The sequence below is a fragment of the Barbus barbus genome (assembly GCF_936440315.1).
Source record: "Barbus barbus genome assembly, chromosome: 20".
NCBI lineage: Eukaryota > Metazoa > Chordata > Actinopteri > Cypriniformes > Cyprinidae > Barbus > Barbus barbus.
In genome coordinates, this window is record NC_136748.1 from 30,033,771 (window position 1) to 30,059,936 (window position 26,166).

The window sequence follows — 26,166 nt, forward strand, 5'->3', positions numbered from 1 at the left end:
CTAGAGACATTTTGTTACACCATTACTTAGTGATATTTTTTTTTTTGCCTTATGCCTGTTCTAAAGACATGTTACAGATTTTTGATAAAGCTCTAATTGGTTTTCTTTTGGAAATACATTTCAAATTCACACTGAATGCATTTATGACTGTAAAGCATGTCTGTGTGTGTCAAAATCGCAAGTAGGGATAACTGCAATGGGCGAGCAATGGGCGTGGCGAAAGGTAGGGGCGTGGAGAAAGGTCTTAATGATTGGTCGACAAAGCTGTCTGTCAGGGTGTGGGGGTAGGGTTAGGGGTAGATTTTGTTGTACTGATTCACCTTTCGGAACGCCTCATTTCAGCACGCCCATTGCTCCAGGCTGCAGCTACCCCCGTCTCCAAAATCGTGATTAAAATCGAAATTGCAAAATTGATCAAAGAAATCGTGTTAGATTTTTTTAGTCCATATCACACAGCCCTAATTTGAATGTGTCTGAGGCCCAAAAAAGCTGCCTGGGTAGGCATTGTGTACAGCCACTATGTACATTCATATATGTAATGTATAATATCTACAGTCATATAGAAACTCTACAGACATTTTTGTTTCTAATCTCTTCTAATTGCTATAATACAGATGCATGCGAAAGTTTGGGAACCCCTTGCAGAATATGTGAATAATTTTAACAAAATAAGAGATCATACAAAACGCATGTTATTTTTTATTTAGTACTGTCCTGAGTAAGATATTTTGTAACATGCTACGGTTGCTTCTGGAAATACTGTGGGAATTGTTTTCTTAGAATTCACTATTGATAATTAGCTAATGATAAAAAAGTGGGGGGGGGGGGGGGGGTTACAAGGATTTGTTGGAAATATAAATTGCACCTGTATCTCAAAGCTTGTTAAATTGCACTTGTTTCATGCTGGTCATAATGGAGATGTTGGAGATTGAATTATCTTCACGTCCTCTTTTCTTATCCTCTTCATAGCTTCCTGTAGCAATAACTCACTTCATTCTGTTCACTTTCTAGGGATCATCTGGGGAACGCAGTTCACAGAAGGTCTTTTCTCCTCTCAGAGAATCAGAGGAGACAGGGATGAACCAATCAGATAATTATCCTGAAATGTGTGGGACAATAATGGCAGGATGCTACACTGATCCAGAGATGGTACACTTCAATAATGGAGGACGAGAAATCGGAGATAATGTTGAGGACAGTGTGGATTTCTCATCTCCTGCTGGACTAGAAGAGCACCAAAAGGAAGGGACTCCATCCAGCAGGAACCTCTCAGAAGATGTGCAGAGCATGGAGGTAGATGTGGATGTTGAAGCACCTGGTGGCATCTTTTATTCATCCATACTGGACAAGGCAAGCGATATCTCAGAGCGATGTGCCAGCAGCCTCTCTCGAAGAAGTGGTCTAGGATTCGAAGGGTCTTTTGACTTGGGCTGCTCGTCTTCTCGGTCGGAAAGTAGAAGAAGCAGTTTGCTCAGCAGTGGTGCTGAGCCCCATGAGAAAGACAAAGGCCAAGAGTTTAGACGGTCCACTCCAGAACCATTAACAGAGACTGTTCCCGACAGCCTGTTTATACCAGACCAAAGATCTCAAGTGAAACAGGAAACCCTTTCCAAAAAGGACCTATTGCTCATACATAAGATTCAACGATACTACGAACATGCTGAGCACCAGGATGCCAGCTTTGCCGTCAAACGCAGAGAGAGCCTTTCATACATCCCTGCAGGCCTAGTCCGTAATCTAAGCCAACAACTCAATGACCTTGCAGACGAGGATCTGGCATTGCATAAGAGGGCATCTTCCATCACAAGGCCAACTTTATGGTCTGTCTTTAATCTGTCAGGCTTGGGGGTTGACAAGAAAGCAAAGGATGGCTCTGATTTTGTGGTCCCTGCAAATGCCAAAGAATCCAAGCTTAGAGATCAAAGTGGGAATGAGGAATTTCAGCCTGCATCTGACATGGTTAAAGTGTGGCAAGACATGGAAATGGACATAACTGGGATTTCTGAACAACATCAGGACTCAGAGAATTTCCAAATGACTACACCTGGTGAAGAAACGAAAGCAGAAACCAGTAAGGTGAGTTTGGATAGTGGACTTGGGGAACCTCTGGTAATATTGGAAGAATACGATGAAAGCTCTACCTCATCCCCAATCAACAACACCTTGGAAAAGGACAAGATGCAAGAGTTCCAGTGGCATCCAAATAAGGAACACGAGTTACAAGAGCGGCACAAAGTCCACCACCCTCCTCTACCGAAGATCATCTCCTTAAGGTCCGCCAGTGAGGATGAACTCATCCTTCAAGATATGGAGAAAATGAAAAATAAGGTGTTCCAGTTGGCCAGGCAGTACAGTCAGCGTATCAAAAACAACAGACCGGTAGTAAGGCAGAGGCCCAAGATCTCAGAGAACCATTTTGTGCCCAAGAACCTGTCTTCGGTCATGGAGGAGAGACCTCCAGGTCAAGAGAAAGGTGGGTGTACTGTCTGAGTAGACATTTGCCAAGTTTAAGTGGTGTTCCTTGTGTCATTTTTTTTGTTTTGCAGACACTTTCTTATCCAAACTGACTGTTCACTTTTAGTTGAGGGACAATCCCCCAACTTGCAGTGTCTTGCCTGATGGCGTAGCTCAGTAGTTCCCAACCCTGGTCCTGGAAAACCCCCATCACTGCACATTTTTGATGTCTCTTTTATCTGAGACATACATTTAAGGTCTTGGAGTCTTATTAGCTGATGAGTTGAATCAGGTGTGTTTGATTAGGGAGACATCTAAAATGTGCAGTGTTGAGAGTTCTTCAGGACCAGGATTGGGAACCACTGGCGTATCTTAATGGTGATGGTCTACAACTTTTTGGTTAACAATCTAGACCATTGGTATCCCACGTATTTGCTTAAAGGTGTGAAACTAGAGATGGATCTTGCACATTCCTATCCATCAAATTCTCCATCAGAGCCATTTTTAGGTTGTGGAAAGAGGTGGGCAAGTTTGAAATCAAGCTGGAAAACAATGAATTCCCAAAGCACAAGTTCACTTGCCTGTCTCAAGTTCTCATTGGTGAATGGATTCCTATATCAGAGTGTCTTGCAATTAAAATTGTGGTTGCATGATCATCATTTAGACAAACCCTTGGGTAATTCCTCTACCCCTGATGGTCCAAACATGTTCCTGGAGGGCCACTATGCTACAAAATTTAGCTCCAACCCTACTTAAATTAAAGAATGAATGAAGTCCTGGGAAGGCCAAGTATAGTAACCCATGCTTGGAATTTGTTCTCTCCATTTAAACCATCCAAGTTATTAGGAGCATTGAGTAGTGAACACACACTTACACACCTTGAACACACACCTTGAACACACACCGTGGGCAGCTATTTTTGCTGTGGCGCCCAGAGAGCAATTGTGGGGGTTTGGTGCCTTGTTCAAGGGCACCTCAGTCATGGGAATTGAAGGTGGAAGAGAGAGCTGGTCATTCACTCCCCCCAACTACATTTCCTGCCAGTCTTGAGAATCGAAATTGAGCCTTTGAGTAGGGTTGGAAATCGAAAATCAATTCCAATTCCAGAATCAGATACTTACGGTCAGGTATCGGATACTTGTTGTAAAATTCAAATTTCAATTCCACCTATCAATTCCTTTGTGCGCATCTCTTTTTTTAGGTGGGGAAAAGGGGCTGTTAAAAATGTATTATCACTGAATCATTCCATTCATAAATTCCATGAGATTTTGATTAGTTGTCTAATATTTTTTCTTCAGAATCATAAGAACTACAACCTCTATTAAAAAAAAAAGTCTAATTTATCCAGAATCTTGCAGCTCTATTTTGCACACAAACAGCTCTTAATCGAGTCCAGTTTTTATGTAGCCACCTGATTTTTGTTCATGGTATTCAGCAGCAATTAAATGTTTTGCAAAAAGAGAAAGAATAAATGTGTTTGATATCTAAATGTTTGACTTGGAATCGGAAGTGGAATTGATCAAGTTCAAACTATACCCATCTCTAGTATTGAGAATCAAACCTGCAACCTTCGCATTACAAGTCAGACTCTCTAATCATTAAGACACAATTGCCCCCCTAGCCCTGAACCTGAATCAAGATCTTCAGGCTAACTAGAAAGTTCCAGGCACGTGTGTTGAAGCTAGTTGGAGCGAAACTCTACTGACCCTCCAGGACCAAGATTGGACACCCTTGCTCAACAACCTTGCATCCCACCATCCCCTTTAGAAATCAGTGGGTTTGCAGTGTTCTCTGTTAAACTCTATTGTGAAAGCACTTTTATTTGTCAAAAGTAGACTTTTAACCACAGCTCTTTTGTGCATAGGCATTCCTGACAAGCCACTATTGCTGAACTTGAATGAGCAGGACCTTATCCCAGACTCTACGACTAGTAGTCCACCTTCTAGCCTCTGTTCTCCTGAAAGTCCTCAGTTCCTCAATTGCAGATTATACGCTCAGAGACCACAGAGTCCTGTACAAACTGAGACCTTCCACTGGCCGGATGTCAAAGAGCTGCGTTCCAAATATAACAACCAAAGGCAAGAAGATGCATCCGCTTCCCCTTGTCCGTTCCCAGTGTGTCGCAGTACTTCTTTTCCAGAAAGAGCTCTGGAGACCGGATCGGAGAGATCTGGAGCATCACGTTCATTGTCTTGTTCATCCCCTTTCTTCAATATCACAGTGCAGAGAACTACATCCATAGATTCTACATGTTCCAGCAAGATCCTTGAAGTTGAAGGTGAAGGTTTGCCTTCGCTGTGTAGAGTTAATGCATTTGATTTTGGCTTGGGATCCACTAATGCACAAGAGCAACTGGAGAGAGGTTGTGACGTTGGTCAAGATGAGAGTAACCTCATTGTAGTTAAGAGCATCTGCAAGGCCAAGCATGAAGAGGATGATCTAGCAACGGTTTCACAATCTGAACTTGCTATGGCAAACAGTAAAGAGCACAACTTTAGTGCATGGATGGAAAAAGCAGAGAACGGTCAACATAGTTTGGTTAAAAACCTGCGGGATAAATTTCAGAACCTGAATTCTTATACGTGAGATTTATAATGCAAAATGTTTTTACTACATAACATTCAGAACCTTAAAATATCTTGCAGCTAGCATTCCTCTCTCCAAAATATGTTATTTAGCCACTGTTTGAGAGGCTTAGTAAGTCTTACACAGGTTTGGTTTTCTGTGTTTTTGGAAAGAAAGCATGACTCTTAACTTCTAGTTATGAACTCTCAGCAGATGTTGTTCAAACCAACTAGAAAAGGGATGCATATGGACCTCAGAGAATATATTTATGAAATTTGCATTTGTAAATATATGTATATTAGAGTTTGCATTTGTAAATATATGTATATTAGAGTTTTCCTGTGTATATTTCATTGAGATGTAAACATTTGTTAAAGGAGCAGACTGTGGTACTGTAAGTTTTTTTGTAATGTTAGGAAAAGTGGTTAAATACGTATTTTTTCTCCCAGACATTTTGAAATAAAAAGCAATAAGGAAAAATATATAACAGGTCAGTGCATACTAAGTTACCAATGTGCCTATTTTTGTTAGAAATTTACTTAGTGTACACACATTTTCACGTTTCCAGAAAAGCACTGCAATATTAAATGCAATCTGTTAGTTATTTTGATAAGCACTGCCTGATGTCTCTTCACTGTTTGTGTTCAAGCACTGACCAGATGATAGAGGGTAATCTTATAAAGACGTCATTCCCCACTAATGAGGAGAAAACTGGAAATCATAATCAGATTAGACCGATGAATGATAAACAGTGACAAAGACTGATGTCATTTTCAATCTGGAAGGTTTTTGGTTGGGTGTGTACAGTTTAAAATTGTCAAAGAGTGCTCAGTTTGACAACGTTTGGTGTAAAATTAAACCGCTGCTCTTTTTTGACAACATATCGTGCTGTCTTTTACTGTTGCTGATGTTTCATTGTTTAAAGGTCAGATGTGATTCCGATTCATCTGAGAATTTGCTTTTTGAGCATTATGAGGTAATTAAAGTTAACGGATAAGTCATTTGAGCAACATATAATGCAGTGTCGCAAAATGTGTTTTGGGTAACGTTTAATGGGATATATTATAAACTAGCTTGTTTTTGGTTGGATTTTTCTGCTCATTGTTGGGGGTTATCTCCGGGCATGGTGTCACTGTTATCTTGTATATTTAATCTTTTTTATTTTTTATTTATTTGAACTGGTGTAAATATTATGCACAATACCTGTATAAAAATGTTCAGTTCATATCCTATTTTTCTGATATACTACATTAAAAGAAACTTTCAATACTTTTAACATTATTTCCTTTGTCCTGCTTGCAGTGCTTCTGTATTTGGTTTTTGTTTCTCTTTTTCTTTTAAGAAACCTGTATCAAAATGATTGCGCGTGACTTGGGGGCGTATTACAGTTTAATTAGTTTCTTAAATTTTTAATCAGTCTTCAGGACGTGGATATGATTAATGACTTGCATGGAAGGAGCTGAAAAGCAGCCTTAATCTCGTCCTGAATTGCAGATCACCTTTTGAATGGATATATGGAGGCATATACCTTTTGAATGAATGAATGATGCATTTATATAGCGCTTTATTGTGTATTGCTATACACCCAAAGCGCTTTACAATCATGTGTGGGGGGGGGGGGGGGGTCTCTCCTCAACCACCGCCTCATTCATATACCTTTTTGAAATTAAATAATGATTTAGCAGATGCTTTTATATACTTCCATGCATTTTATTACATTGACAATCTGCCTGGACCAACACCCTAGTGGTCAAAATTTTGGAATTATTATATTTTTTACATTAATTATTCATTTGATTGAAATGCAGTATGAAATTATGAAATATTATTGCAAATTCAAATTACGATCTTCTATTTGAATATGCCTTAAACTGTAATTTATTCCTGTGATCAAAGCTGAATTTTCAGCATCATACTCCAGTCTTTAGTGTCACATGATTGAGATCCAGTGCTAGAATAGATTAGATAGAAACTACAATATGCATTCATTATACCTTTGCATATTTTCATAAATGTGGCCCTGGGCCACAAATCCAGTAATAAGGGTAAATTTTTCGAAATTGAGATTTATACATAATCTGAAAGCTGAATAAATAATCTTTCCATTGATGTATGGTTTGTTAGGATCGGACAATATTTGTCTGCGATACAACTATTTGAAAATCTGGAATCTGAAGATGCAAAAAAAATCTAAATATTGAGAAAATCACCTTTAAATGAAGTTCTTAGCAATTCATATTATATTACTAATCAAAAATGAAGTTTTGATATATTTACGGTAGGAAATTTACTAAATATCTTCATGGAACATGATCTTTACTTAATAAAGATTTTTGGCATAAAAGAGAAATGTATAATTTTGACCCATACAATGTATTGTTGGCTATTGCTACAAATATACCTGTGTTACTGATGACTGCTTTTGTGCTGCAGGGACACAGATATTCTTAAAATTGTATAATTCATTATTATGCATCTATTATTCAATATTTACAGGAATGCATTTTTGCACAACCATCATAGAAAGTTTTACAGAGTGATTTTATCTATATGATTTTTCATTAATACTGTAGGCCTAGTAAAAGATTAAAAAGTCTAGTTGTTGTTGTTGTTGATTGATGATGATGATGATGATGATGATGATGATGATGATGAAGATGGACTCCTCCCCTCCCGCGGAGCAGGTCTCAGGTTCTCAGTCTCTCGCTGAAGGTCTGACTCTGGACAGTCATGGAGAAGCAGAGTGACTCAGACAGCTAGAGACACACGACTAACCCGACCAGCTGACTGACAGCTAACCAGCATCGGTTTATCTGAGAGCGTCAGGATGGGCTGCGCGACCTCTGGATCCGGATTGACTCCGAGAACAGCAGAGAACAGAAACACTGAGGATGAAGCCCCAGCGAGACTCACTCCGGATCACATCCTGCTCATCAAAGAGTCCTGGAAAGTCATCCAGGAGGACATCGCCAAAGTGGGAATAATCATGTTTGTCCGGTGAGAGTTTTCTTGTGAATTATTGCATTTTACTCGACTCCGGATTATTTGTAGAGCGTCTTTCGTAATATACAAGCATTTAAAACAGCTTTACAGAACATGCATGTTTCAGCTTATGCATTAAAGTCAAAACAAATCATTGTGTTGCACGTTGAATGTTTATGGTAGTGATACTTAAGTCGCTGGGGTATATTTGCAGCAAAAGCCAACAATACACTGTCTGGGTCCCTGCTTTTGTGCTCCAGGGACACACACAAGATATATATATAATTAGTTTTTAACATGTTTAAATTAACATGTTGATCCTATAGTGGAGCAAATTGTCACAATGCATCAACAATACTTACTGAAATATGATATTCTTTCTAGTCATCTCCCATAACATGTTGTAATGTTTTACAGTCTATTTAATGGCTAGATTTAGCCATTAAATTTAGCCATTAGATTTAGACAGCATTCAGATCAATGTTGATAAATGCCATCTGAAAGATTGACTTCAGAATATCATCTGTCTAAAACACCAAAGCTGAGATGACCTGGGCCACTGTAAAGGAATATGAGTTTTCTCTCTTGTTATATTTCATGCATCATGAAAAAGTACAATGTGCAAAGCTGAATAGTGAAAAAAGTGCCAAGGGAACAGCTGAATCAGACTGAATCTGGTGAAAATAATGATTCAGAAGCAGCTTTCACGTCTCTAGAGAGCTGATGATCTATTAATATCCACACGAACATCAGGTGCACCACAGCTTCTTTGTGCTAAAATACACAATTATAGACTTTCTAGATGTATATGAGCATCTTTAGAAAGAGTTTTAATATGGTTTGGTTTAAAGTGAAATGCTTTTCATTCAGACAGTGACTTGAATGCATCATATATCCAGAGATTGAGAAAGGTTGAAGGTTAAAAACTGTCTCTTTGAGTTTGTCTAATATTTCATTGATTGTTTTATTGATCTGCATCTCAGCGGCTCTCATTATTGTGTTGTTGTTGTTGCTTAATGTATTGATTCAATCTCCTTTCTGACTCTTAAAGACTTTTAAATATTGACTGTGAAAATGAGCATCTCTTGTCAGCTTATTTTGTCAGTAAATTGAGTCTTTTCTGGGCTTATTACGGACATAGTAATTTTTTCCTGGTATTATTTTGATGATAAACAAAAGCAGTGATGTATTCATCAGACGAACCTGCTATAGATGTATAAATCCTTCCGAGCACATTAGAACACATTCATTTGTCAGGAATCAGGACATTTGCTGCTAATGTAAGAGGTGTGTGTGTGTGTGTGTGTGTGTGTGCGTGCATGCGTGCGTGTGTGTTTTATAGAATTTCAATATATCAGCATTTTTGTATTGGTGTGTGTGTGTGTATATATATATATATATATAATTTCACAGGAAGAAGCGTTATGGATTAGGGACTATTTGGGTTAAAAACGTCTTAATGCTGGATTAGTTTCATCTTTTGTCTTCTCCAGATGTTAACTGATGGACTGGAGTGATGTGGATTATTGTGATGTTTTTATCAGCTGTTTGGACTCTCATTCTGACGGCACCCATTCACTGCAGAGCATCCATTGCTGAGACACTGATGCAGAGACACATTTATACAAACCTGATGAAGAAACAACAAATTTATCCTAATCTCGGATGGCCTGAGATGAGCACATTTTCATTTCATTTTGTTTGGTGAACTAAGGGTGTATGCACACCTGTCTTGTTTGGTTTGATTGAATCGAACTCAAGTTCGTTTCCCCTCTTGGGGCAGATCTTTTGGGCAGATGTGTATACAGCAATCACACTCGGGTGCAGACCAAACAACCCTATCGAGACCCAGCTGAAGAGATGGTCTCGGCCCGCTTCCAAACGAACTCTGGTACGGTTGAATGGATGAACCAATGAATGAATGACCTTAAGCACACGTGGGGTTTTGTTTACAGTTTAAGGTTCAATTGTAAAAAGGGCAGCGTGAAAACAAACCACACCAAACAAAAAGAATCAACATTGTGTTTCGGTCCGGACCAAAGCAAGTAGCGGACTTTCCTGGTGTGAATACACCCTAACAGTTCTATATATAAGCCATTTTTGAACTTTTTTAAAAGATGCACAAACACTTTACACCTGAAAACGGTGAAGAGAAGATCTCTGATGAAGGACATTGAGTGTTCTTTGGGTTTTTCCTTCAGGTTTGAATGATAATCCTCTTCATCTGCAGCGTTTTATGATGCATCTTCATCATAACAGTTGTTTTCACAGACAAAAACTGCAGCGTCTTCCTTTCTTTCGTTACTTCAGCGGCAGATGTTCTCGCTGCTGACAAATGAATGTCATGAACTCCTTATGAACATCAGATTCTCCTCAAACTCACGGTGCGCTGATGTTCCTCGGACAGTTTGTGTGATGTAGGTCACTCAGTCGTGCCCTTCCAGTCGTGCCATCCCTCAGTGAAACTCTCCAGAGTATATTATGAAAACCAGAAGTCTTAGTAGATCATCATAAGCAGCACATGGCACATTCACACAGTCATTATGTATTAAGTCTTGTCCCGGCGAACAGGGAACGTTCTCTCAACGTTACGAACAAACTTTCTTCCAGTAACTTCAATAAAATGTTTGTTCAAAGTTTTTGGTCTGTAATAATGTTCTCAAAACTTTAGCGCAAAACATTATTTATATTTCATTCATGTAACATTTTTTCTGAAACGTAAATAGATGTTTTTTAAATGTTACTTGTTTCGGAACGTTCTGAAAACATTCAAAAGTAACATTCCCATAATCTTTGCAAAATGATCCAATGGAATGTTCCATTAATGTTTGAATAACCAAGAAACATTTTTAAACATTTCAATTCTTTAGAACATTTATAATGTTTTTATAACTAAATGGGAATGTTAGCAAATATTAATAGAACAGTTTGTTAGCCAGGGTTCTGCTCTTATTAGCATTTGTGTGTTTCATTTGTATTTTCTCTGTTTTCCGTCACATTATCACACACGAGACTCTTTTAAACTCTTTTGGAAACAAAATTCAAAGAGCTTAGACTAGTTTGAACCAGCTAAAACCAGCATCAAATGCCCAGAACATACTGATAATAACCAGTGTTAGGATGCAAGCTGCTCACTATCTGGACCAGTTTAGTTGCTTTGAGCTGTTTTAGCAGGTCATAAAGGTTTATGCTTTCAATATTTTGTTATTAAAATATATTTAAAGTTCTTTATTTATATCAGTTTGGGCTTAATTTCTCACAATTCTGACTTTAAACTCTGAATTCTGTCTCTGAATTTTTTCTGTCTCTCTTTCTCTCTTTTTTTTTGTTTCTGCCATGAAATAAAACTTAAATAAAAGGTAACCGCAATAAAAAATGGTAAAAAAAAAAAAATGAAAAGGTAATATTTCACAATGCTGACATTTTTCTCACAATTCTGAGAAAGGAAATCCAAAATGTGAGATATAAACTCAAATTCAAAGTCATAATTGTGAGGTAAAAATAAAATAAAATGTATAAAATAACTTTTTAATTGCAGCTGGTTGTCATGGCGTTCTCAATTCTCATTTTTGTTTATTAGGAATTACTACAATAAACTAAAACTTAATAAAAAAATATATAGATCTATTATTAAAAAAATGACAAAAACACAAAATTAAAAGTTAAAATTAAAATTTTAAAATAAAGTATTACTCAAAATGTTGACCAGAACAGCCTATCAGTGATGCTACGATAGCACTGCTGTCAGGAAAAAATGATTGTCTGTTGTCTTGGTAACAGGTTATTTGAGACGCACCCCGAGTGTAAAGATGTCTTCTTCCTGTTTCGGGATGTGGAGGATCTGGAGAGGTTACGCACCAGCAGGGAGCTTCGCGCCCACGGCCTGCGGTCAGTATCCAGCCGCACACACACTTACTAGTGCTCGAGGGCTCATTCAGAGACACAAACACTCATCCTGACTGCAGTGTGTGTGTGTGTGTGTGCGTGCGTGCGCGCGCGCGTGCATGCCCTCAGATGATAACTTGGGCTGTCAATAAAATTTTTAATTAAAATCATGTTTTGTTATTAATCACAAGCTTTTTCTTGTGGCAAAGAACCCAAGTAATCTTATAAAATTATAAATGTGTGAGTGTGTGTATATAGGCCTATGTACAGAGGTGGTCAAAATTGTTAAACACTTGGCATATTTAAAAGGTTTCAGTTGTTTTTGTTGAATTGGCCAATTACAATACCCATAAAACTACCTGTGATGGAAGGAATCTGCTGGAACATTGAAAATGATGGACTGGCCCCTCAAAGTAAATTTAGTTGCAGAAGGCATGGAATAACATTAGTTCTCAGGAAATATATTGACACTATTCCAGAGAGACGTGCTGCTGTATTTGGTGCAAAAGGTGGACATACCAAATATTAAAGTTAAAAGTGGATAAACAATACGACTCACTTCATCTGATATTTGTTGTGCTCAAAGCAACCATCTGCATGTTTCATGATCATTATGAAATGTAATCATGTTTTAGAGGCAAAAAAAGTCCAGATTTTCAGATCTGTCAGGGGTTCTAATAATTTTGGCCACCGCTGCACACACACTCATGTTTCCATGTTTATGGCGTATTGGTTTTTATACTACAAACTGTATTTTCTATCGCCCTACACCAACCCTACACCTAAACTTACCGTTCTGCATTTTCTTAAGCACACACACAATGTTGTTGCAGTGTGCTTGGGTTTGTGGTCATTACATTTACATTTATGCATTTAGCAGACACTTTTATCCAAAGCGACTTACATTGCATTCAAGTTACAGTTTTTACATTTTATCAGCTCTTGCTTCATGAATGATATCAGCTTTATCATTCATGCTCCATGAAATCAGTGCAGGCTTTTATGAGCATCAGTATAAAGGCATTAGAAGGGTGATTCATGTCTGGTGTTCATTAGGGAGCAGAAATAACGAGCCATTACAGATCATGATAGAAAGAGCTTTGGTTTCGTTCGCACAGCAGGACGAGAGAAAAACAAACGAGAGGCGACGTTCTGCTTTATTAGTGAGAGACGTGACACTTTCCATTAGCTTTGATTGACACACACACATGTGACACACACACACACACATCTGTTTATCCAAGAGTCTGAATACTGGAAATGGTGTAGGTTTTACCGCGGTACCACAATAGTACTTTTCTGTAAGGGATGCACCTACAAGTACAATGACATCAAAACACACGCTTTAATAATGCAAGGATTATAACAAACAAAACTACAGAAGCATTGGGCCATCAGATCATCTGACTGTAGAACCGCCAGTAGTCAAATAAGAATTCATTTCTGTCTCCATCTCAATCCATTCTTATGTAAACTGTCACATATACTAATATATTTTGTAATATTTATTTTATTACGTTTTATACATTTTATTTATTAATTTATTTACAAATATGGTGCATTTATTTACTTTTGTTTATATTTATTTACATATACAGTAATCATCATAATCTGACAATTATTTATTTATGATAAATGTGTGTGTGCATATATATATATATATAGTGTATTTATTAGTTTGTTTGTGTGTGTAAATAATTATCATAATCTTTTTTTATTAAATTTTTAACAAATATTTTTTTTAAATCACAAATAAATAAAATGTCTACAATAAAAAAATAAAAATATCAAAATAATGAATTTATGGGTTTATATATTTATTTATACATATATATATATATAGCTGTGTAAGTAAATAAATAAACTCCTAAATGCATTATTTTGACATTTAATTTTTTATTATATATATATATATATATATATATATTTCATTTTTTAACAAATATTTTTAAAATCACAAATAATTAAAATGTCTATATAAAATGTCAGTCATTTCAAAATGTAGTGCATATTTTATTTATATCATGTTTTTTTTTTTACATTTTCAAAAATTATTTTATTTATTATTTTAAACTTATATTTATTAATTTACTGCCATATATCAGTAGTTTGATGCATTAATTACCATAATCTGAATAATCCAGTCTTCCACTAACTAATATAGCTAGTTCATTAGTCTAACTGTATCTGTTTATAGCTGTCAAGCAACTAATAAACCAGTGTGCATTAATATCAAATGTGTGAGTTTATGTGAGTCTGTAATAAAACATGTTTCCAGTGTTTGGAATGCTAAGAGACACTTGAGTCTGTAAAATGATGTTTACTTTTATTATCGGATCCACTCACGGAGCGCCAATTACCGGAAACACCGGAGCGGATCCGTGTGGCTTTAAAGGCCAAGTGGCTGTTGAGCGGCGGACTGAGAGGAAGAGGAGGATGAAGAGTCATTGATGATGATGACAGTGTGTGTTTGTAATGAGGTCGCGCTGCTCGCTCTTCACAGCATGCAAACACACGGATGCGCTGATCTGATTGGTCTGATTGTCAGAGGCATGCTGGGATTCACACTCAACTCTATCAGCTCAGGGAAACATTAGTGACCCTGGTGTAGTATGGAGTCAATTCAGGGCCAAATATATGTGCAAAAGAATTAATTTCAAAATATAAAGCAGAGCAAAAGCAATGACTTTGCAACAAATATTTTGCATGGCCATAGCTCTGAATTTATTTGCAATGCCGCTTTTAGTTTGCGTTTAAGTCAAGTGTGAGCTCGTTATAGAGATGCGCTGAACCGTGAAGCACAAAAGGAAAAAAACAGTATTGTGAGCTCATACTTGACTAAAGCGCCCATGGAAAATATGTGTTGCAAAATCATTGCTTTTGCTCTGCTTTACATTTTGCAATTCTTTTTGTTTTGCAAAACTTCTTTTTTTTCTTGCAATACTTCATTTTCTTTTGCAATTCTTTATTTTTGTTTGCAAAAAGCACATTTATTTTTTTCTCAATACTTTCATTTTCCTTTGCAAAACTTTTAATTTATTTTGCAATACTTCAATTCTTTTGCAAATATGTTCGGCCCTGAATTGACTCCATAGTGTTTGCTAACTCTGTTAAACATGTTTTATAACGCAGACATTGATGAATTCTGTGTTTAGTAGTGAAACGAGCTGTTTTGTGCTGTTTTGACAGCGTGATGTCGTTCATCGAGAAGAGCGTCGCCAGACTCGATCAGCTCGAGTGCTTAGAGACTCTGGCACGGGAACTCGGCAAGAGCCACTTCCGCTACAACGCGCCACCCAAGTTCTATGGGGTACAAATCATTTCTGTGCATGGATTTATTTGCATAAAAAAGAAAATACATTTCACTTATAAAATTTAATTCAATAAATTTTTGACATCAGAACATCACATTTTCACGTATACAAATATGTAAAATAAAAAAATTAGATAATCATTTAATTATTTAATAATTATAATATTTATCTATTTTATGGAACAATAGTTAACAGTCCTTTTTACCGAAGGATGTTTTTTGGTGCAGTTTGTATTTATCTTTTGCCCATGTATGAAATTCTTCTGATTATGGATCTTCTGTGGAATTAAAAACAATTGTAAATAGTATTTTTTTTTTGTATAGAACAATAGTCCTTTGTAGTGTTTGTTTGTTTATAAGCTCATTTTTTGTTTTTTTATATACCTTTTTTATGTAGTTTGTACCCTTTGTCCTTTTTTATGTAACTGGTAAAATGTTTCATAGTATTGTTGTATAGAAAGCTCCCTGCTCTTTATATTTATTTATTTATTGGTCATATTGACAGCTAGTGATTGCTGTGAATTTATATAAAAATTATTTATTAGTTTTCATTTTTTTTATTAGCTTTTTTTCTCTCTGATCAGATCAATTTTACCAAACAAATATACAGCTGGTACACAAATCTAAAGTTTGTCGGTAAGTAATAATCGATGCTCTGCTGATTGCATAATTATATCAGAAATGACGAACTTCAGCTCTGATCTGGGTTTGATCACGTCATTGAAATGGCTTTCTGAAGTCTTGAATTTTTTTATTAAAATTTTAGTTTGTTTTGTTTTATTTCACTTTAATTTTAAAGCTTTAGTCATTTAATTTTTTGTCAGAAATACAATAAATAAAATCTAATATAAACTGAAATATATATAAAGCAATAGTTGTATGGTTTTATTGTTCGTGAACTGTGAGTGTGGTTGTGTTTCAGTATGTGGGAGCTGAGTTCATCTGTGCTGTTCGGCCGGTTTTGAAGGACAGATGGACGCCTGAGCTGGAGCAGGCCTGGAAGGTAATAAAGACCAACTCTAGTCCGTTCAGACAGTATTCACTCCTTCAAAACCTCCACATTTCCCTCCAGAGGTTTGAGGTTTTTCCTCAGCATGAGAGTCTGTATCTGTGAAGCGCTGCTGCTGCTGATGATGATTGTACTCTTCCTCATTTACATCAGTTTGTCTCATGGCATTGTCTTCTGCATCACGTGTAAGAAACGTCTGGATGACTGCTCTTTAGTTCTTGAGCTTTTTCCCTCACCGCAGCTTCATCTCGAGTTGTTCTGTTCACCACAAAAGCTCTTAAGAAAGTTTAATTAAATTCTAAGACATTTAGAAGAATGGGGCTAAATTCATAGGTTCTCTTAATGTTAATATTTTCTTAATGTTAACATATTGAATTTTTCTAATTTTCTTTATTTTTTTGCTGTTGTTCGACTATTTTAGTATCATTATTATTATATTTTTTGTTAATGAATTAAATTTCATTTTTATATTTTCTGTATTCACTTTTTTTGTTGTGGTTTTGTTAATTGTATTAGCTTTTTCTGAATGTCTCTATGGTTTACTATTTAGTTTAGGTTTTTTAGTTATTTTGTACTTCCAAGTTAAACAACTATATCTATATATATATTTCTCATTTCATGTATACATATTTTAACATTTCTCATTTTGGTTTATTTAATTTTGCATGTTGTTTTATTCATTTGTTTTTTATGACTTTAGTTTTAGTGAACGATCGTAACCCTATTCTATCAATTGTCTAATGCAAATCTTAATATATTTCCATCTATTAACTTTTTTTTTTTTTTTTTTTTTTATAGTAAGTACATAATCATTTTCTGAATGTAAATTCATGAACCAAGAAATTAGGATTTTTAAAAGCACAATTTCTTAAAAGTATTCTTTTGGGTTTTTTTTTTCTTTTGATATTTAAGTAATATTTTGGTTTATAAAAGATGTTTAATATGCTGTTTGTGTGTGTGTCTCTTTAAATGCAAATGAGCTGTTGTCAGTCTAGGGAGCCATCAAGTAACTGAACAGCTGGCCAACTACATACTGTTACTCTATAATAATTTGTGAAATGCTTTGGGCTTTTGTAATTAAAAATGACAAAGTTGACATTGAATCATTTCTAAGCACTAACAGCAGTGCTATGAACAATCTTTGCATTTTTAGATTGATGTTTATCCAAGTTTTGCTGTCGTTATCAATACAATAAATCGCATTAAGTCTTACATTTTTTATTTATTCAAAGTATTTTTTGTGGCGTTTTGATGAATGCGTTTATCCCAGAATATTTTGGTCATTTTTCTCAAGTCCTGAAATACTTGGTATTTTGCTGTTTAATGCTTTTAGCATCTTTAACATACTATTGTAGTTTTGTAATATTTTCTATTAAAAAATTTTTTGTCAGCTTTAGTTTATGTCTATCATTTTTTATGAGTTTTAGTTCTTTTGGTACTTTGTTGAGCTTTCGTTTACGGTCATGAAGTTATTGAATATTTACACATTTTCTGGATGCACATGTGGTATTTCATTAAGAGCTGAACTCGTCAGTGGTTGTGCTTCTTCCTCTCCAGACGCTGTTCCAGTACGTGACGGGCATCATGAAGGACGGTTATCTGGAAGAAGAGCGGAGCAAACGCAACCACACGCTGACGTCCAGCAAAGAGCGACCGGACAAGAGAAACACGGCCATTTAATCTCACAGACCTGATGTGTACATACTGTATTTATTTCAGCATTTCATTTTTTACAGTACACAAGCTTCATGTCTCTTCTGAAGCTGTTATCTGTACAAGATCGTGATTCTCAGTCCAAACGTCTTTGGGATTTTCTCATGATCAAACCAGTGAATAAATGTTCTTTCATTTGCAAAATCTACAAGGGTGGTGTTGTTAAGGTCAAATAAGAAACGCTTTATAAAAACTCCACTGTTAGACCTCAAAAACTTTCACCAATCAAGGGCGTCTCAAACTTAAAAATATCACCTCATTCAATAAAATAAGAATATTCAAAATAAAAACAAACAGTGGAGAACTGAAATATTACAACAGGAGGATCATCTTCACCTACAGAACTCAGAAACGCTCATTAAACCTAGTATTTAGTAGTAAACGTAGCTCTGCGTCATCAGGCCGCTTGGTTGTGGATGAGCAGAAGTGGAAGGTTGGCAGGTTTTCAGACGTGCAGCCAGAGCCGCCCGCCGCAGGGGATGATGGGAAGGTGGCGTGGCACTGCTGAGCGTTAGATCAGATGAATACACCTCTCCTTTACTGTCCATCACTATGTGGCTTTAGTTTTCTTGCTTTTATTCTTTTTGTCTTTCTTTTTCAAGCCGTCCATGTGCGCTCGCAACAAGTTTGAATACGCCTGCAAAACAAACACGTCCGCTTCAGATGAAACGCTTCTGACCGCTACAGAAGCAACATGTTATAATCAATATTCAGTGATCTGATTTAACAAAATGATATAAATAAAGCTGTGAACTAAATATTGCAACTCACCATTTGAAACTTTATTACTTCTTTGGTGCTGATCTGAAAGACACATTAAAACAGATGTTATATAATATACAGCTTCTTCTGGAACAAACATCACTTATAAATGACAATAACACACAAGAACAGAATTAATTAAAACTGAAGTGACAAGAAATGTGATCAAAATATTTTTATAAAAAATAAAATTAAAATCAAAAACAAAGTGAAAAGCATAAAAAATAAATATGGAAAATAAAGGGGAGAGACAAATATAAATAAGCAGCACTGACTCGGTATTAAAAGTATTAATCGAAAACAAAATGAATAAACAATTGTTGAAATAACATACATGTGGCAATATTTATGGAGAAACTCGTGTGGAAATAAATATGATTAAAAACAAAAATCTAAAATAGTTAAAGAGAATAAAAATGTAAAAATAATACATAAATGGGAGAGAAAAATATGTGTAAGAATATAAGAATACAAAAATAAACAATTGTTGAAATAAATGTGGTAATATTTAAATATGGATATAAATACATGGGGAAAAATAAATTAAAGAAAAATAATGTTATTATAAATAAATACAGAAAATAATAATTTTATTTAAATAAAAAATTAAATGAGAACAAGTAATCCAGAAAGAATTAATAAACTATTTATATTTTATTTATATACCCATTACATTTATTTATAAATTGAGCAGGTTTGGTCCTGTTTGGGAATTTCTGAGACTGAGCTATTACACACTTCAGGGGTCCGTTCTTCGTACGTCGCTAACGCTGTCAGCTGGATTTGATTGTTGTTGATTTCGCTTGATCTTGGATTGTTCGGCTCGTCGAAGCTCATCCCGGACTTGCCGTCATAGCAACAGGTCCATAAGCTTAAACCGGCTCGGGAGCAGCTTATTTCATGCATCTGTCCCAGCCACAGCTACTTTATTACAAGAGAACCCTACTGATCCAGGGACAATAATTACAGCCAGTTTTACTCACTGAAAGATTTATTTGTCATGAATAATTACTTCATAATTGTATTGGAGTCTTACACACATGCCCTACAGATAATGTAGAGTCGTGCATTCATTTGAGTGATGACAGATATTATGAGTGTCTTGATGGAGTGCAGGAGATGCAGAGAACTTGACCCTTATGAAACTTCAATTAAAGCCGTCACTTAACAAATCTGCTTCAAAGATACAATTTGATTAATTGCTAATTACTACATTGAAATAAAAATTTAAAGCCTGTACAAATATTAGAAATCGTGAATATAAATAATTGTGAATCATGTAAAACAAAATGCACATTTAATTTATCTATTATAACATTTATGGAGTTCTGTTTGCTTGGATGTTTCCTTATAAAGGTCCAGAAATGTCAACTTTTTTTATTCAATTTGTCTTTAATGATATGATGTCATTACGTTGCTGTCTTGCTGCCAGCCAATCGCTGCATTGCTGATCGTGGTTTTGAGTATTGATGCATCTGCCCTTTTCACAGTGATAGACAACTCAATTCAGATATTTTAATCAAATCCGCAAATTCATTTGAAGAACAAAATTAGCCAGAGATCTGTTATCAGGATTAGAAGATCTGGCATCTTTCAGATCATCTCAGATGCAGTAAGCGACGCATGAAGAACAGGCCCCTGCTTAACAGTATGTTATAGTACCAATACGAGTCAATTCAGGTTAAGACACACACACACACACACACACACACATGCTATTTTCTCACCACTGTGCTGATTTTGCTCTTGCCTTCTGACGCTCTGATGAGACATTTGTTGTCGGCCGGTTCAAACGTCTCTGGATGGCCTTTTCTGGGGACCGGCTTCGTTCTGCCGTCATCTGCAGATCAAGATTATCATATTAATACATCAACATACATCATGTCCATGCATTAGCCAGAGCTTTATCATTAAAACTATAAACGAGTAAACAAATAAAGCAGAAATAAATAGAAATATTACATAAAAAACTTGAAAAGAAATAAGTTCAATATACCAATGGGGGGGTGGGGGGGGGGGGTGCTAAAACTAAAAAGAATTTAAACCTAAATAGCAAGATTACAACAAATAATTAAAACACTGCTAAAAAAAATTTATAGATTCAAACACGCATTTAAAAAATTACAAGTTTAATTAGTTTTTCAGTATAAAATAAACACCCAAACACTGAACAAATATTTTTTATATATTTAAAAATATTAAAGTAAATATTTAACAAAAAATAAAATGTTAAATTTAAAATAAATAAAAATGGAACATGAATATTTGAATTATTTTAAATATTAACATTATAAAATATAAATAAATAAAAAAAGTGTATACACAACACTAAAATAGCACTGGCATTATCTCAGATCTGATGCATTCAAACATAGGGAAACATTTATTGCACACTGAATAAAATTAATCTAATAACTGAGATGAACATACATTTCTTTAAAGTGATGACGACGCTGCCAGTGGTCCTGCACTTCTGGAACAGCCGAGTGAGTTCAGTCAGAAACTACAGACAGACAGACAGACAGAGAGAGAGAGCGAGAGAGAGACAGAGAGACACCGAGAGAGAGAGAGAGAGAGATAGAGAGAGTGAGAGAGACACCGAGAGAGAGAGACCGAGAGAGAGAGAGAGAGATAGAGAGAGACCGAGAGAGAGAGAGATAGAGAGAGACCGAGAGAGAGAGAGAGAGAGATAGAGATAGAGACACCGAGAGAGAGAGAGAGAGAGACCGAGAGAGAGAGAGACCGAGAGAGAGAGAGACACCGAGAGAGAGAGAGAGACCGAGAGAGAGAGAGAGAGAGAGAGAGAGAGAGACCGAGAGAGAGAGAGACACCGAGAGAGAGAGAGAGACCGAGAGAGAGAGAGAGAGAGAGACCGAGAGAGAGAGATATTTATACTTCAGTATTTATTCATGAAAAACAAGATACATTGATGCCGGTCACAAAAAGAGGGAGGAGTCAACCAATCAGTGACGCACACACACAGAATTTTAAATTGTTCATAGAATTCTATAATTCACAGAATTTGTGTGTTCTATTTTATTTAGGGTAATATGCATGTATTATGTTTTAATACATATCTGTTTCTGTTCTAGAGTCAATGTAAACACTATGCTTTGGCAATACATTGTAAGAATTGTCATCCAATAAAGCATTAAACTGAACAGAGAGAGAGTCCACATTAATCACTTCTGTGAGGATACTATAAATATAGTCCACATTATTATATTACTATATTAATAAATGACAGTGTAACTGCAAGCTGCTGCTCAAAACAAACACAATGCATGTATTTCACTGTAACGTGTGCAGTGTGCTTTAGCTTGCTAACGCGTTTCAACTCGACGCCGCTCGATTAAACACGGAAACTCGGAATCTGTCGCACAGAGCGTGAACATTATCGACTGATAAACGCTGAAAGTGAGATATAAAGTGATCTTACCGCGTCGTTTTCTAATAACACCATGTCTCGAGCGATGAATGAACTGCTAACGGTGTGATTAGAACACGTCGCTCAGCTGCACTGAAGCTCCGCCCCTTCCTGCACAGCGTCACGTGACGTCACTACCGCCCTCTTCCTGCAGTAAACTCTATTGTTATTTAGTTTTAAAGCATTAGTAGTTGCTATAGGTTATAAATGTACTATTTTGTATTTGTTTCAGTAATTTGTTTTATAATATGAACCAATTACATTAATGTAAGGGATAATGAGTCGTGGTTATATATATATATATATATATATATATATATATATATATATATACACATGCTCAGGGAAATCTGCCATAAAAACAGCTCTAAAAACTTTGATTTCTTTCATATATATTCAAGCTAAAACACTGACTATGAAAAACACTGAAATGCCACATTATTACGTTCTATCCAGGTCAATTTATGATAGATATTTAACTGTATATTACAAGAGAATTATTTTTCAAATTAAATGTGCCACAAAAAAGCTTTAGAAATACAGAGGTTCCCTCATTTAGAGACTTTGATGCATATTACAGCTGTTTATTGTGGCATATTAAACCACAATAAAACATCCTCTTAGTAGAATTAAATAAAGACGTAACATACATCTAAAAAAATTAATTAAAAAAATAAATAAGTAGAATTAAATACAAATTTAACATATTATACATCTAGAAAAATTACATAAGCAGAATTAAAAATTAATATATATCTAGAAATATTAAATAAGGATAATTAAACAAAAACTTAATGTAATGTATCTAAATTATAATTAAATAAAAACATTGTAATATACATCTATAAAAATTAAAAAAGTAGATTTAAATAAAAACTTTAGATAATGTACATGTAGAAAAAAATTAATAAAAGTAGAATTAAATAAAAACGTAACATAACATCTAAAAAATAAAGTAGAATTAAATGCATATGTAACATAATATCTAGGAAATTTAAATAATTAGAAGTAAATTAAAACATAACATACATCTAGAAAAATTTAAATAATTAGAAGTAAATTAAAACATAACATACATCTAGAAAAATTTAAATAATTAGAAGTAAATTAAAACATAACATACATCTAGAAAAATTTAATAATTAGAGGCAAATTAAAACTTATTTTAATATACATCTGGAAAAATTAAATAAGGGGAATTTAATAAAAACTACATAATTTGATTTAAAAATTTATTGTAATATACATCTAGTTTTTTAATTTAATATTAAAAACAGAAAAATAAGTTTTTCAATTTTTCCAAAAAAAAAAAAAAAAAAAAAGAATTATGCTTGATTTTCCGTTTTTTTACATTCAAGGAATAAACAGCTTGAATATTGTATCTCTGCATGTGGGCGGGAATAACACGCCCCTTTCCTCTGATTGGTCAACCGTGTATAGAAAAAATTAATAAATAAAAAAAACTACAAAATTATTAAAACTTTAAAATTGAAATAAAAATGGAAAATATTAACACATTTTAAATTAGCTATTAAATAAATAAATAAATAAATAAATATGTTAAAAATAAACAAATAAAAAAAAAGATCTGTATTATAATATTAATACTTCTATTTTATTGAGGAAATATTTTTCAGTCTGTTATATTTAAAATTTCCATTAAATTGAACTCAGTAATTTTGAAATGGTGTACATATTATGCATTTAGAATAAATGTGAAGTATTTAAATAATTTAAAAGTATAAAAACTAATATTGTATTTATTATTTCAGCTAGTTCCTAAGCAACACTTCTCATTTTTGTTTAGTTTAAATTTACAAAAAAAAAATTAAAAATAAAAATACACGACAAAAGCACAACAAAACTAATAAAACTAAAAAAAAAATTTGTCAAACAAAATAAATAAATAAGGTCCAACAAACGTTCAGTTTTATTGTGTGGCAGTAAAAAATATTTACATCTGTAATAAAATTGACCTGAACGAAACTGAACTCTGTTCTACATAATATGAATTTTGAAAAAGTATTTAAATACAATAATTCAAAAGTATGATATTTTAAAACTAAATTCAGAATTGTACAATACTTCAGTAAATATCAAAGCAGGTGCATTTGCTTTGGTTTGAACTGAACTCATTTTAGACTAAGTTCAGCAAATATAAATCTAATTTTAATCATTAGTTGGAATATTAATTTGCCAGGATTTAAAAAAAAATTCCTCCGAATGTGTCATCTGAGTTTGTGTTTAATAGTTCACTGAGAAATGTGATGAGTTGAACTTTTAAAAGTTTCTGTCGGGAGAATTTCATGGGAATTCACGAGAAGTCGGTTTTATTTTTAAAGAAAATGAAATTGAATGTAAACTAACGGTCGGCAAAATCACAATCCAAACAGAAGCTGGTCTCAAACTGTGGCTCAGAAGTGCTGAAGGTGACAGGAAGTGAAAGCATGGAAACAGGAAGTGACCTCACCTGCTCTGCTGGTCGGGGCCGGTCTGATTGCAGCATGATGGAGTGTGATGAGGATTGATTCGATCCTCGTACTTCAGTCTCTCGATTACTGCGATGGCCAATAAAATCCCCAAAACCAGCAGAAAACATCACTAACTTATCTACAGATCACATAATCATAACATCAAGGAAATATATTTCAACTTACAAAATAAATACATTTTAAAAATAAAAATAAATAGTATAAATAAAATAAATTAATAATATTAAATAAATGGAAATATAAACATGTATACACAAAATAAATCAAAGATTAATAAATACAAATAATAAATAAACAGAAAACAAAAACAAAAATAAAATAAATAGAAACAATAATAAATATTAAATTAAAATAAAAAATAAAAAATTAATATAAATGTAAAAAATTAAGATGGAAATTTTTTAAAAAATTAAACAAGAAAATAAACAAAAATAAAAATGGAAATAATTACAAATAAATAAGAAAAACAAATAAAAATAAAAAGTAATAAATGCAAACAAACAATAAATTTATAAAAATTAATAACGAACAGTAAATAATATATAATTTAATCTGTACTAAACTAATAAATAAATGACATTTACAGCATATGTCTCTATTTGCTAGGATCTCAACTCAAATTTAAAACAATTAGGCATCAAAAATCAGTTTTAAAATATGAATGTTTGTGAAACGTGAAAGCAAATGGTAAAAATGCATAAAGAGGTTTACAAACATTTATAATTAAATTTATAATTAAAATGGCAAAAAAAAATGCAGGATCCACTTTAAATCAATTTTAACTTTTTTTTTACAAATAATTAAAGAAAAACAACACCACCACAATAAATTAATCAATTCTGAAATAGAAAGACTTAAATAGTATTTTCTAAAATGTATTCCGATGATCTTTGTTTCGGTTTATAAATAAATGCCTTAATATAAAATTAAGGTTAATATAAAATGAACTTTTTGCACATCAACATCAAAGATGTATATTCATCATCACACTGAAAGAGGAACTGAGAGCACTCAGACATGCTATGAAATTATAATATAGTATTTGCATGCTGTACAATATTAATATTACATACCTCATTCATCCAAACACGTCACACAGGCATTAATGAGCAAGAAAGAGATGTTTTCCAGAAACTCCTGACTGCTCTGAGTAACGCTATAACATCAGTTTCACTTCAGCAGAAACACGACTGATCACAGCTTCACTGCATTATGATTACATAAGCATTTATTATCATTTACACCAGGAGCGTTTAACTAGTCAGGCAGAACTGAATTCACCTTCTGATTTATGCAAAAAATAGTCTTACTCAGTATTTTTGCTTGTTTTCCAGTATAAATATCGAAACATCCTGAAAGCAAGATACATTTAATAAAGATTCATAAGGTATTAAGTCTTGTTTTCTAATTAAAGTGAATTCGGAGATTAAAATATGTCAATGTGCTCAGAAAAATAATCTTGTTTTCCTCTTGAATCAAGTAGTTTTTTTCTTGTTTTTAAGCTTAAATTCACTTAATTTTGATACATTTTTCAGAAAACAAGACTTAATGTCATTTTGCTTGT

At 34.3% G+C, this 26,166-nt stretch overlaps 3 protein-coding genes across 4 annotated transcripts in view; 2 read left to right on the plus strand and 1 right to left on the minus strand.

Annotated features, from left to right (window-relative positions):
- Positions 1-6,293, plus strand: part of LOC306886802 (pleckstrin homology domain-containing family G member 3-like) — a 58,767-nt gene extending 52,474 nt beyond the window's left edge. Inside the window, exons 18-19 of the mRNA XM_079444107.1 lie at positions 1,012-2,473; positions 4,319-6,293. Coding sequence (XP_079300233.1) covers positions 1,012-2,473; positions 4,319-5,040 — 2,184 coding nt within the window. The 3' untranslated portion in view covers positions 5,041-6,293. The remainder of the gene's footprint in view (positions 1-1,011; positions 2,474-4,318) is intronic.
- Positions 6,294-7,729: 1,436 nt separating this feature from the next.
- LOC306886048 (neuroglobin-like) lies at positions 7,730-18,068 on the plus strand. Its single transcript, XM_079442906.1, has 5 exons — positions 7,730-8,016; positions 11,782-11,889; positions 15,076-15,196; positions 16,122-16,202; positions 17,766-18,068. Exons 1-5 carry the CDS (start codon positions 7,847-7,849, stop codon positions 17,886-17,888), a joined length of 603 nt encoding a protein of 200 aa, XP_079299032.1. The 5' UTR covers positions 7,730-7,846; the 3' UTR covers positions 17,889-18,068.
- Positions 17,848-22,246, minus strand: LOC306886049 (signal recognition particle 14 kDa protein-like). 2 transcript variants are annotated; one of them, XM_079442907.1, is made up of 5 exons: positions 22,123-22,246; positions 21,114-21,186; positions 20,411-20,523; positions 18,693-18,725; positions 17,848-18,558 (listed from the first exon to the last, which is right to left on the minus strand). In XM_079442907.1, exons 1-5 carry the CDS (start codon positions 22,144-22,146, stop codon positions 18,472-18,474), a joined length of 330 nt encoding a protein of 109 aa, XP_079299033.1. In that variant the 5' UTR covers positions 22,147-22,246; the 3' UTR covers positions 17,848-18,471. The 2 variants fall into 2 exon arrangements, with proteins under 2 accessions (XP_079299033.1, XP_079299034.1); XM_079442908.1 differs by having other exon boundaries at positions 17,901-18,602; positions 22,123-22,210.
- Positions 22,247-26,166: the final 3,920 nt, after the last annotated feature.

Coding starts and splice junctions, on each gene's coding strand:
- LOC306886048 (XM_079442906.1), top strand. CDS start 7,847: ATGGGCTGCGCGACCTCTGGATCCGGATTGACTCCGAGAACAGCAGAG. Junction 15,197..16,121: donor CGCCACCCAAGTTCTATGGG/GTACAAATCATT, acceptor GTTGTGTTTCAG/TATGTGGGAGCTGAGTTCAT. Junction 16,203..17,765: donor AGCTGGAGCAGGCCTGGAAG/GTAATAAAGACC, acceptor CTTCCTCTCCAG/ACGCTGTTCCAGTACGTGAC.
- LOC306886049 (XM_079442907.1), bottom strand. CDS start 22,146: ATGGTGTTATTAGAAAACGACGCG. Junction 21,187..22,122: donor TGTTATTAGAAAACGACGCG/GTAAGATCACTT, acceptor GTCTGTCTGTAG/TTTCTGACTGAACTCACTCG. Junction 20,524..21,113: donor CGTCATCACTTTAAAGAAAT/GTATGTTCATCT, acceptor CTTGATCTGCAG/ATGACGGCAGAACGAAGCCG.